The sequence below is a fragment of the Canis lupus genome, chromosome 7 (genome assembly GCF_011100685.1).
Source record: "Canis lupus familiaris isolate Mischka breed German Shepherd chromosome 7, alternate assembly UU_Cfam_GSD_1.0, whole genome shotgun sequence".
Taxonomy (NCBI): domain Eukaryota; kingdom Metazoa; phylum Chordata; class Mammalia; order Carnivora; family Canidae; genus Canis; species Canis lupus.
Window position 1 is genome coordinate 1,205,183 of NC_049228.1, and position 13,090 is coordinate 1,218,272.

General features: G+C 42.3%; 1 protein-coding gene across 2 annotated transcripts in view; it reads right to left on the minus strand.

Annotated features, from left to right (window-relative positions):
- The window catches only part of IPO9 (importin 9), a 59,221-nt gene that overhangs the window by 4,558 nt on the left and 41,573 nt on the right, over positions 1-13,090 (minus strand). The window contains exons 15-23 of one of the 2 annotated variants that reach the window (XM_038541896.1): positions 6,745-6,971; positions 4,531-4,679; positions 3,888-4,016; positions 2,885-3,160; positions 2,454-2,620; positions 1,714-1,847; positions 931-1,053; positions 397-501; positions 111-187 (exon numbers count right to left, since the gene is read on the minus strand). In XM_038541896.1, the coding sequence (XP_038397824.1) occupies positions 111-187; positions 397-501; positions 931-1,053; positions 1,714-1,847; positions 2,454-2,620; positions 2,885-3,160; positions 3,888-4,016; positions 4,531-4,679; positions 6,745-6,971 (1,387 nt within the window). Of the gene's footprint in view, positions 1-110; positions 188-396; positions 502-930; positions 1,054-1,713; positions 1,848-2,453; positions 2,621-2,884; positions 3,161-3,887; positions 4,017-4,530; positions 4,680-6,744; positions 6,972-13,090 lie in introns of those variants that run through there. The other variant, XM_038541897.1, reaches the window with a different exon arrangement.

Below are 13,090 nucleotides of genomic sequence, written 5' to 3' on the forward strand. Positions count from 1 at the left end.
GCCCTGAAGCTCTCAGGACAAACTACGAATGAGTGTGAGACCATATTCCTGTTTCCGTGGCTTGAGACATTGTCACTTGCAAGACATCTATCTTCTCTGGACATTCTCACCTGCAGATCAATCTGATAGAGAGGATCCTTCAGGGCATCAGGGTCATCTTCCTCATCATCCTCGTAGTAATCCTCCTCTGTTAGACACAGTCACCACAGAGAGGGGTCAGGGCAGAAGCTCGGGCCCCAAGCGGGAAGGCATCACACGGCTAGGGTAGATGGGCTAAAGAAGCCCAAGGTACATCCCTTGTAGGCCCACCTCCCCCCTTCCTTTGGCACCCTGCCTCTTGGGACCAGTGCACAGAAAAGGTACATAGCATGGCTGCCCTCTTCTCAAATGGCTTACCATATTTACTTGTAGCAAGAATGTCAGATAAGAGTTGGCCAGCTAAACCATCCTCTTCCTCCTCTTCATCTTCCTCCTGGTCCTCCCACATATCATTGGAGTCATCTACTCAGAGATGAAAAGCAGCTGGAACATGCTCACACATTGTCCCTTCCCAAATGCAAACAAGCCAGAACGGAAAGGTCCCATGGGTTTCCGTAATGTGGCCCTATGGTCAAGCCCTCACAGTAAGTTTAAATGGAAGAACCGAGGGTGTTCAGGTGGGTAGATAAAAGGTTGAGAAACTCCTAAGAAAAACCATACAGGAAGGGCTAACTAGCCTGCCTCCTAGCTACAGCACACCCCAGCCTCTGAAGAGATTTCACAAGGCAGACCTGAAGAGGTCTTCACGTGCATAGCAGTGCTAGCCACATGACAGGCATGATACAAACATTTAAAAAAAAAACAGTAATTCAATAAACCAAATTGATGATTTGAACATTTGTAACTTGATCTGCTAGGCTAACAGTCTGCTGGGAGTAAGAGCCAGTGCACCTTGATTCCACTCTGCAGGAGTGGCCTGGCGTGCGGCGTTGGCCTCCATGACGTTGGAGAGCTCATTGATGATCAGCTTCAGGATCTTGACCAGCAAAGGAATGTTTGTCCAGCGCTCAGGGTCTGGAAAAGAAAGGAAAGGCTTCTAGGAAGACTGTCACTGTGCTAACTTCTGGCACTGCTCACTGGACACAGTTTACCAGCCCTCAGGCTTTCCACCATCCCAGACTATATCCAGCTGCCACACAACAATTTAAAGTTAAATAACTCCATTCTGCTTGGTCTAAGAGTTCAGAAGTTAGGACAGATAAGAGAGTTCAGGAATTAAAGGAGATAGAAAATGGTTTTTGCTGGTAATAAAGCTTGGACACCAAGTAACTGTAGAGAGTGCAATACTCCAGTGCCCATGACTTGCAGTTTGAGAAACAGCAGAGGTGATTATAAACCTACGGCTGAATAGGGCAGCTTCGCACCTGCTGCCTACAAATCACTAAAATCATAGGCCAAAAGCAATCCGATAACAAAGACATGCTGAAATGGGTATCAGAGCCCCCGAATGAAGCTGGAAGCTGGGGTACCTAAGATTGTTTTTGCCAATTTCCAGCAAGAGGAAGGAGCCGTATGTTCTGATCCCTTTTTTACCTATAGTTTTGTTTCTTTTTATCAAACCCATCACTAACAATTATGTTTAAAAAAAAAAAAAACTAGATTACAGTACATCCCTGCCTTCCACCCCACTTTAGCCCCTAGGGAGGGGACTGGAGGGGCAGCAGCATCACCCACTTTTGGCTGACTTAGAGCGGGTGCGGATGCCCTCATCCATGCTGTAGATCTCCTCTCCCTTCACGCGGATATCCTGTAGCCGTTTGTCATCTGCATTGATGCCATGCTGGAGCAGTTTACACAGTGCCACAGAGCTGGCAAGGAAGAGCCAAAAAGGGTCAATCAGCAACCCATCTAGAGTTTATTCCAAGGAGATAAGCAATTAAGTCCTAAGACTCTTGATTGGTGAAAATTCTGTTCACAACTAATTACAAGAGATAAGAGGGTTCAGCTGAAAATGAGATTTAGTGTTCACGAAGATGGCCTAATGAGAACTTTTGAACTTCTTAAACAAAGCTGGGGGGGGGGGGGGGGCAAGGATCACAATGGCTGGCCACCTGGAAAGTGCAATGCGGTAATGAGAACCAGTGGGAAGCAAGTCTAAGATAGAAAGTTAGCAAGCCAGGGTTAGAAGGCTTGGGTTTATAAAGGAGAATAAGCCACTAGCAGTGCTTGGCTTGAAGTCTGGCAGAGGAGGATCTCTAGGCAGCAGAGAGGAAAAACAAGCACGGTCTACCTGTGACTATGTTTTGGAAATTCGAGATGGCAGCTATTCAAAGACACCGACTAACAATAAAGATACAGAGGGAAAGGGAATACAAGGGGCAGTTTGACATGTTGAGCAAAAATCAATGAAGCAAGTCAGAGAAGGAAGAAATGCAAGGAGAGGCGGAATGCCCACAACAGAAAGACGGCCCTACCTGACTTTGCCTTCATACTGTCCATAGAACAGATGCTGTCGGCTCGTCCATTCAGCCATTACAAACTCCAGGGCGGGTTTGCCAGTAGGTCCCGGGAGGCTGCACAGGAACTCCAAGAGGGGTTCCAGCTGAGTGTGCACCAGATGGGCGAACACCATGATCAGAGACTAGGAGGCAACAAGAAGGACATCTGCTTCAGGGAAACCAATGTCAGAGACTTGGGAGATGAGAGGGAATGGGGCCAGCCAGGCAAGAACTAGAGGACACGGAGACTTCCCTGTCAGTATTTCTTGGGCTAGAACACACAGGTGTTACTTAACTGTTGTCTAAGGACAGTATGACAGTAAAAACACCTCGGGACCTGTATACTGATTTCCATCTCTACCACCTGGAGGTTGGTTGGGAAAGCCCAACTCCCACTGTCCTCTTACCTGCATGACACTGAGCGTCTCTGCCTGCTGCATCTTACTGAGGATGGCACGAAGAATCTGGTCCAGATTTTCCCCCAGCTCCCGCCCTGCCTTGGAGATGAGGGTGGAGACAAGGCGACCCACAAAGGCCGCAGTGAACTCTGAGGTACGGGGGTCCAGGAGTTGGCTCACCACTTGCATCACGTACCACAGCCCATTGTGGCCCTGCTCGTCGTGCCACTGGGCCACCTGCTCCAGCGTCACTGACACGTAAGCTCGCAAGCACTCTCCACCATTCTGGGGAGACAAAGGTGGCAAACAAGATTAGCAACAGTGGGAACAGATGTCAGGAGGCCCTCAGTCTGTACGGGCAAATGTTATTCTTAGAGGCTTATGCCTCATAAGAGTGATGAGCCTACAGGGTTTGTGGTGGGTATATACTGTTGGAGTCAGGAGTTTACTGTTACAGATAGAGCCATGCACTTTTCAATCCTTGCTTCACCTAATCAACTATCTCAAAAATGGTTATTTCTGATCACAAGGGATATTGGCCAAGTAAACGAAGTTTTAACCATAAAGATCTACCTCCAGTACTAGAAAAACATGTTTAAGATGCAAGCAGTGATTACAGATACCGAAGCTCTATATGGGAATAAACAAGACCTATATGAATCAGTGTCTGCCTAGAGATTTCCAAAGGCTTATCATCTTGTTGATTTTCTTAGGTCAGAAAAGACTTGCTTTAGAATTTCAAGTTTACAGGTCTGTAATCTCATCCACATTAGCAATGCCCAGATATAGATGGGAAGCATGCCTGGCATCCATCCCTTTTAAGATTACAACATATCCCAAAGCAGAGAATGCTTGGCTTCTGCAGTCTGGACCCTTCCTGGGTTCCTTAGTTAAATACAGATTTGAGAGACCTGGATCTCAAAAGCATGAGACTGTGTCCGCTCTCTCAGGCCACTACAAGCCCATGGCTGGGGAGCTATCTTCCCTTTTCTAATCACCACGGCTCAGGTACCTGCATGGTGGCGTTGTCGTCTGTGTGAAGGGTGCACTGTGCCACAGCAGGGAAAGCCTGGCAGATGAGTAGCTGGGAAAGGGGAGGCTTTGTATTCCGGACTACTGTGGTCAGGATATCAATGGCCGTCTGAAGGAGAGAAGAGAAAAAGAAAGAATCAGAACCGCCTCATGGGTAGGCGTTGGGGGTGTCCAACAACCAAGATCCTTATTGAGTGGATACAACACAGCAGCCAAAAGAAAGCTTGTTAATCTTCAATAATATAAGTTTCTGAAGGAAAGGAATAATTAGATAGTAGATAGTGCTCTCAGCCTCCTGATAGCTCACTGCTTGCTTAGATAGGAGGGTGGGCGGTAAATGGCAGTGGAGTGGACAGAGAGTCGGGTGACATACTCAGTGGCACTGTGTTAGCACTTGTTTAATTCACTGAGGGCAACTCGGGAACAAGAAGAACCATTTTCTTAAAGCCTCAAGAATCACCTACTGTCCTTTGGGCAAAGTAGCCCCAGGAAAATCACCCTCTGAATCTCTAAGGCCACTGGCTTCCGGTCAGCAAGGTGGGATCCGCAGGTGACATTTGCAAAGCGTGTGCATGCTCTTTTTCTTACACCTACACCCACTCCGGTGTCCTGTAACCACTTACCGCACATAGTCCTGCAGGGATCTTGTCTGCCGGGGCCTGCATTATGCTCACTAGAGTGGGAATCAGCCTCATCTGCATCGGGCCCTGACAGGCTTCAATCTGGGACAGCTCCTTGAAGATATCCTGAGCCAGCGAGGCGACGACAGGATCTGAAGTGGAGAAGGCAACACAGAACCCCTCACCCAATGGTCTGCATGTGCTTCTGGCTTCATGATACCTATTGCTTGGCCCTAACCTAAGTTAACAACTTTTGCTTACACATCACATACCTGGGACCTAGTGAGGCCGTATGAATAACCTGAAAGAACAGGAGAGATGCTAAATCTCCAAGAGCCAGAGTATGTGTGGTTTCATTAAGCCAGAAACCGGTCAGTAACAGGGACTCCTAAAATGAAATTTGGCTCCTTTTCTGGGGCAAATCGTTTAATGATTTTATTGTGAAACCTGGATTATAAAATCAAAGGCTTAAGGAAAAAATTTTAACATTATAAAAGAACATTGTAAAAGAAGACATGAAAGTTTCCAAGACTGCCAAAACACTGACTGCCAGGTTCTCCCATGTTGAAGAGGAATCGTATACATCTCCCAGGGGGGTAGTCATGACAGAAAAAAGAACGCCCAAAGCATTTCCAAGGCAAAAGGTAAAACCCCCAAAAAGCAGAGCCCTAGGAAGAAATGAAACTTTAGCTTGACCTACTTTACTTTTTAAAGAACAACTCCTATATCTAGCAGGAAAAAATAGAAAGTGTGCAGTGTACTAAGATACATGTTAAAAGACTACCGTTGCACTGCTTTGAAAAAAAAATTGTGAACAACCTAGATGTGCATTAACAGAATGGGCAAATTATGACACAGCCATCTTATGGAGTATTATCTGATGGTTCAAAAGAATGAGAGAGGGACGCCTGGATGGCTCAGGGGTTGAGCATCTGGCTTTTGCTCAGGTCCTGATCCTGGGTCCGGAGGAATCGAGTCCCGCATCAGGCTCCCTGCAGGGAGCCTGCTTCTCCCTCTGCTTGTGTTTCTGCCTCTCTTTCTCTCTCTGTATCTCTCATGAGTAAATAAAATCTTTAAAAAAAAAATTAAAAGAATGAGAGATCTTAGCGCAATGTGGAAATCTCTGCAGGACACATTTTAAGTGAAAGAGCAAATCAAATAAAATGTTTACTATGATATATGTAACTCCTATCTCTATATATTCTTTATTTTAATATTGCTGCTCCCTCTACAAAGACAAATATTTCCTCTAGTAATAAAGCATTACACAAGTAAAGTGTGTGTTAATAATACACACTCCCCACTGGAAAGCTTAAAATGTAGGAGAGTATTCAAGGAAAGAAAACACCTGGAATTGTACCACCTAGAGGTATCTACCCTGAACATTTTTTTTTTTTTTAAGATTTTATTTATTTATTTGTGAGCGATCCAGAGAGAGAGGCAGAGGGAGAAGCAGGCTCCCTGCAGGGACCTGACGTGGGACTCGATCCCGGGACCCCGGGATCATGACCTGGGCTGAAGCTGGCGCTAAACCGCTGGGCTACCCGGGCTGCCCATCCTTTTGATACATTTTTTCTTCATACATACATATCCATAAATTTATCCTTGTCTAAAATCCAGAATTTGGGATTATATTCTATGCAGTTTGGTGAACCATCTATTCTCTTATTATAATGTGAGCACTTTCCCATGGCTTTAACTATTCCTTTGAAGTTTGATTTTTGGAGGCTGCATGGTATTCCACTTTATGAATATAATAAACGTACTTAATCTTTATTACTTCTAAAGTTTTGCTACTACAAAAGCCACGTGATAAACCCCACTGTTCATAACCCTCCATGTACACCATCCAGGTCTATTTCCTTAGTACCTCACTTTCTATGTTATAGCTGCAGGTCTCTCCTTTTAGGAAGATTTTGATATCGTCGCTCAATTTCCTACTTGATTGTTAAAGTTCTGAAGTGCACCTCTTGCCTGTTAACCCTTTACTCATCGTCTTTTTCCCCCAGTTCTGACTGCAGGTGAGAGTGACAGGAATAGGTACTCTACTTTTTCACGCTCCTGAATACCAGCACGGCTCTCCTCTTTGCTGAGTGAAAGCCATTCTTTGCTTATGATGCTTAAGACCGTCAGATCCAGGGGAAAGTTTCACGTAAACTCCCCAGCCACAACCTTCCCTCTGGGGCCCCTCGTCAACACGCAGTCCTGGTGGCATACCGTTACTGTACTTCAGGAAAATGGCGATGGTGAAGGGGCAAATTTTGCTCTCCATACTTGCTGTGAACTCTGGGTCTACTGTACAGACGATGCACAGGGTCTCCATCACCAGGTTGAGGACCTCTGAGCTGAACTGGGCCGCTAGGTGAATTAAGCCATCCAGGATACTGGGGAGGAAGGGCTGAAGCACGTGGGTACTCTCCGAGACTTTCAGTTGGTCACAATAACTAGAGACAGAGAGAGAAGCATGAACTACTCACAAGTGGATCCCTCAAGTCCTAGTTTTTCCAGTTGATGTCATAGGTTACAGCATTTATATGTGTAGCTTTATGAAGCTACTCACAGAGTTAGTTTTTACATTTTTCTGTGACGTGGTCTATAAACATCAGCACCACCACCTCTACGCTTATTTCTGCTATTTCCTTTCAATTTTCACCTCTCTCCCACTGTCATATCATGATATTCACATTAAGATGTTAATTAAATGCTTTATAATTCTTCAGGTCACTGCTTTAATCATATCCTTCAGAATTTACTATATATTCCTTTAAAAAAAAAAAAAAAAAAAAGGTTTGGGCAGCCCCGGTGGCGCAGCGGTTTGGCGCCGCCTGCAGCCTGGGGTGTGATCCTGGAGACCTGTGATCGAGTCCCACCGTCAGGCTCCCTGCATGGAGCCTGCTTCTCTCTCTGCCTGTGTCTCTGCCTCTTTCTCTCTGTGTCTATGAATAAACAAATAAAATCTTTTTAAAAAAAAGGTTTTATGTATTTATTTGACAGAGAGAGGGGGAGGGACCACAAGAAGGGGGAACAGCAGGCAGAAGGAGAGGAGCAGCAGGCTCCCTGCTGAGCAAGGAGCCCATACACGGGCATGAACCCTGGGATCATGAAGTGAGCTGAAGGCAGATCCTTACCTGACTGAGCCCCCCAGATGCCCCAGACTTTCTGTTTCTTGGTGCATAACATCTCCATCTTTAATTTGACCTTGCTCTAACTTTTCCTTAAGGGCTAATCTGTCACCTGGCCTTGGTCAGCTCTCAATTCTGGAGGCTAGGTTTTACATCCATCTCTCTAGCTCAATTATGCTCTCTCTACCTCCTCCTCTCTGCTTCTCCACTCTAAAGATTTATAGTTACTCTGCCCTCCCGATGGACTTGAGACTATCCAGTCTGGTGGATCATCTGCTTAGGTCATACGGGATCTTGTATGCCATGCTAAGGAAGGTTAGACTTTATTTTGGAAGTCAGTGTTTCTTAAACTATTTTACAAGCTATTCCTAATACCTTCTTTGCCCTCCCCGAAAATCTTCAAGCAAAACTGAAACTCCAGGAGGATGCTACAGATTTGTTCCACAGCTTCCCGGATCACCTAGCACAGGACAACTTTCTTCTGGGTACCTGTATCTCAGTTTGAAGAGCACAACTGGAGCTGTGAGAATTTCATCATAGGAGCAAAAATATCAGGTTTTTATTTTATTTTTAAGGATTTTATTTGATTCATGAGAGACACAGAGAGAGGCAGAGACACAGGCAGAGGGAGGAGAAGCAGGCTCCATGCAGGAGCCTGATGTGGGACTCGATCCCGGAACTCCAGGATCACGTCCTGAGCTGAAGGCAGATAGATGCTCAACCGCTGAGCCACCCGGACATCCCATCAGGTTTCTATTTTAGAAAGAACAGACAGCTAAAATACTACAGATTGCAGTAATGGAGGCTGGAGGCAGAGACATCAATTAGGAAGCTATGGCAGCAATTCAGGCACAAGCAGTTGAGAATACAAGCTAGGTTAGTAGCAGTAGGAGAGAAGAGACGAAAGGCTGAGGAACCAAGATCTAAAAGGCAGAGATCTGGGATCTCCACTTTTACTGAAACAGGGGATACAAATTCTCAAGTATAAGATCTAAAGGTACTGGTTTCTTTCTTTTTTTGGTACCGATTTCCTCTACTGAAACAGAATATAGTAGGGCAGTCTTGGAGTCAACAGTAAGCTCAGTAGTGGATGTGTTTATTTTCAGATACTTAGAAGATACAGGCATTTTGGTATTGGTAAGTAGCAGATAGATCAATTTAGAGCTCTGGAGAATGGCTGGCGTAACCATTATTTGAGAAATGTGACACAAGTAAAAGTATTTGTTGATCGGTATCTCATTTCAGAAATGATTTCAGGCAGTTTGCAATGATACAAAGTATGACATCGAAGAACAAATTAAAACCAGGGCAAAAGAAAATCAAAGGCAGTGTGATGACCATTAAAAGGTTGCTAATGACATTAGAAAGAACAGTTTCAGTGATATGATAAGAACACAAGCCAGATTGTAACTGTCTGGGAAACGATCGACTGGAGAAACCTGGCTGTGAAGAAAATAACTGAGATCCACAGATGTGGGTCAAGGGATCCAGCCTTTGATACGTAATATAAAATTTTATAAACATGTATGAGTGTCCATTTCTCTGATGTGCAAAGCTTTAGCTACCTTTCCAGAGATCTGCTTCACCTTTCAAGCAAATTACTGCCCATGTTGCCAGAGACTTAGACATTCTTAAGTTTTCCTCACATTTTTTTCTGATTATAAAAGTAATATAAACTTATAAACTAATTTTTAACTTAATTTTTTTAGCCTTATTGAGGTATAATTACAGATAACACTGTAAGATATTTAAAGTATACATTGTGGTGATCTGATATATATATATATATATAAAATACTGTGAAAGGCTCCCCCTATAATCTAGTTTGTTAACATATCCAAAATGTCATATATTTATCTTTTTTGTGAGAAAATTTAGGTTCTATTCTCTTAGCAAATTTCAGTTATATATAATCAAGTGTTATCAATTATAATCATTTTATATTAGATCCTCCAATCTATAATAAATCCTCTGGAAGATTTATTGTTGTAAATAAAATCTTTAACCTTTCATCTTACAGAGTGTACCCTTTTGTTAACCTCTCCCTATATCCCCACCCTCCAGCAACTTTTTTTTTTTTTTTTTAAGATTTGAGAGACTGAGAGAGAGAGAGATGTGAGAGCAAACATGCATGAGCAGGGGGGAGGAGCAGAGGGGGGAGGGACATGTAGAAACCATGCTAAACCTGGAGTCCAACATCGGGCTCAATCCCAAGACCCTAGGATCATGACTCAAGCTGAAATCAAGAGTCAGATACTCTGAACTGAGCCACCCAGGTGCCCCAATGTTCTCTTTTTTAATGAATTGATTTTTAATTTTAGGTTCTGGATATAAGTGATACAATGCAGTATTTGTCTTTCTCTGTATGGTTTATTTCACTTAGCATTATGCCTTCAAGATCCATGCGGGTTGTTGCAAATAGCAGGATTTCCTTCTTTCTCACAGCTGAATAATATTCCATTGCATATGTGTACCACATCTCTATCCCTTCATCTGCTGACACCCACTTAGGTTCCCATATGTTGGCTATTATAAATAACAAGCAGTGAACATGGGAGTGCTCGCTCTTCTAGATCCTGTTTTCATGACCTTTGGATATTTCCCCAAAAGTGGGATTGTCAGATGAAATGGTAGTTCTATTTAAATTGTTTGAGGAGGCTCCATACTGTTTTACTTTCCCAATCAATATACATTTACAGCACCAACAGTGCACAAGGGTTCCTTTTTCTCTAACCTCATCAATACTTGTTATCTTGTCTCTTGGATAACAGCCATTCTAACATGTGTGAGGTGTTATCTCACTGTGGTTTTGATATGTATTTCCCTGATAATTAGAGATGTTGAACACCTTTTCATTTACCTGTTGGCCACATAGGTTTTCTTTGGAAAAGTGTATATTCAGTTCCTCTACCATTTTTTAACTGGATTGTTTTGGCATTGAGATTTTTTCATATATATATTTAGAATATTAATCCCCTATCAGATAAATGATTTACAAATATTTTCTCCCATTTTGTAGGTTGCCTTTTCATTTTGTTGATGGTTTCCTTTACTGTGCAAAAGCTTTTCAGCTTGATGTAGTCCCACTTACTTATTTTTGCTTTTGTTGCCTTTGTTCTTGGTGTCAAACTCAAAAGAATCACTGCCAAAAACAGTAACAAGGATCTTAACTTCTATGTTTTTTCTAGGAGTTTCATGATTTTAGGTTTTGTGTTCAATTTTTTTTGATCTATTCTGATTTGATTTTGGTGTAAGATAGGAGTCCAGTTTCATTCTTTTGCGTATGGCTGACCAGTTTTCCCAACACCATTCCTTCAAGAAACTATTCTCTTCCCATTGTATACTTTTGGCTCCTTTGTTATAAATTGACCATATATGTGTGCATTTATTCTTGGCTCTGCATTCTGTCCCACTGATCTATGTATCTGTTTTATGCCAACACCACACTGCTTTGATAACTATAGTTTTGTAACACAATTTGAAATCAGGGAGTGTGAAGCCTCCAGTTTTGTTCTTCTTTCCCAAGATTGCTCTGACCATTTAGGGTCTTTTGTGATTCCATACAAATTTTTAAGACTGTTTTTAGCTCTGTGAAAAATGCCACTATGAGTTTTTAATAGGATTGTACCAAATCTTAGGTTGTTTTCAGGAGTGTGAAAATTTTAATAATATCAATTCTTCTAATGCATGAACATGGAATTATCTTTCCACCTTATTTGTGTTTTCTTCAATGTCTCAGAAACAGACATTTCTTCAGTGTCTTCTAGTTTTCAGTATACAGACCTTTTTTTAAACATTTTATTCACTGGAGAGAGAGAGAGAGAGAAAGAGAGAGAGAGAATGCGCGCGCATGCGTGAGAATGCACAAAAGAATGGGGGAAAGGGCTAGGGGAGAGGGATAAATAGACTCCCGATGTGGGACTCAGTCCCAGGACCCTGAGATCATCATCCAAGACAAAGTCAGATGCTTAACTGACGGAGCCACTCAGGCGCCTCTTCAGTGTACACATCTTCTATCTACCTGGTTAAATTTATGCTTGTTATTGTTTTTGATGTAATTTAAAATTTTCTGAAAGTTCATTATTAGAAATTCAATTGATTTTTGTGTATTTTGTATCCTGAAAGTTTATTGTATTCATTTATTAGTTCTAATAGCTCCTTGATGGAGTTTTTAGGGTTTTCTATATATAAAACCACATCAACTACAAACAGGGACAATTCTATGTCTTCCTTTCCAATTTGGATGCCTTTTCTTTCCTAACTGCTTTAGCTAAAACTTCCATTACCAGGTTAAATAGAAATGGTGAGAGTGGACATCCTTGTCTTACCCTTGCTCTTAAAGGAAAAATTTCCAGGGTTTCCCTGTTGAGTATGGGGTTGGCTGTAGGTTTGTCATAGTTGGTCTTTATTGTGTTAAGGTGTGTTCCTACTATACCCACTATGTTGAGAGTTTTTATCATGAATGGATACTGAATTTTGTCAAACGATTTTTTTCTAAATCTACTGAGTTAATAATGATTTTTATTTTTTATTCCATTCAGTGATAAATCACATTTATTGGTTTATGTATGTTGAACCATCCTTGTTTCTCAGGGATAAATCCCACTTGATCATAATTGTGATCCTTTTAATGTACCATTGATTTTGGTTTCCTCATATTTTGTTGAGGATTTCTGCATCTATATTCATCAGGGATGTTGGCCTGTAGTTCATTTTTCTTATGCTATCTTTGTCTGGTTTTGGAATCAGGGTAATCCTGGCTTCATAAAATGAGTTTGGAAGTGCTCCCTCCTCTTCAGTTTCTTTGGAAAAGTCTGAGCAAGGATTGGTATTAATTCTTTAAATGTTTGGTAGAATTCACCTGTGAAATCATCTGGTCCTGGGCTTTTCTTTTATGGGAGGTTTTTGGTTACTGATCTAATATCCTTACTTGTTAATGGTTTTTCTTCATGATTCGAATAGCCTTGGTAAGCTGTATGTTTCTAGGAATTTCTCCATTTCTTCTAGGTTATCCAATTTGTTGGCATATAACTGTTTATAGTAGTCTCTTATGGTCCTTTGCATTTCTGTGGTATCAGTTATAATGTCTCTTCTTTCATTTCTGATTTTTAAAATGGATTCATTTATTTATTTTAGAGAGAGAGGGCATGCATACATGTGCAAGGAGGGGAGGGGCAGAGGAGAGAGAGAATCCTCAAGCCGACTCCCTGCTGAGTGCAGAGCCCGATTCAGGTCTTGATCTCACCACCCGGAAATCCTGATCTGAGAACCAGAAGCTTACTCAACTGAGCCACCCAGGTGCCCTTCATTTCTGGTTTTATATTTGAGTCTTCTCTCATTTCTTTTTAGTCTACCTAGAGTTTGTCAGTTTTGTTTTCAAAATACACAGCTTTTAGCTTTATTGGTCTCTTCTGTGGTTTTTCTGGTCTCTATTTTTGCTC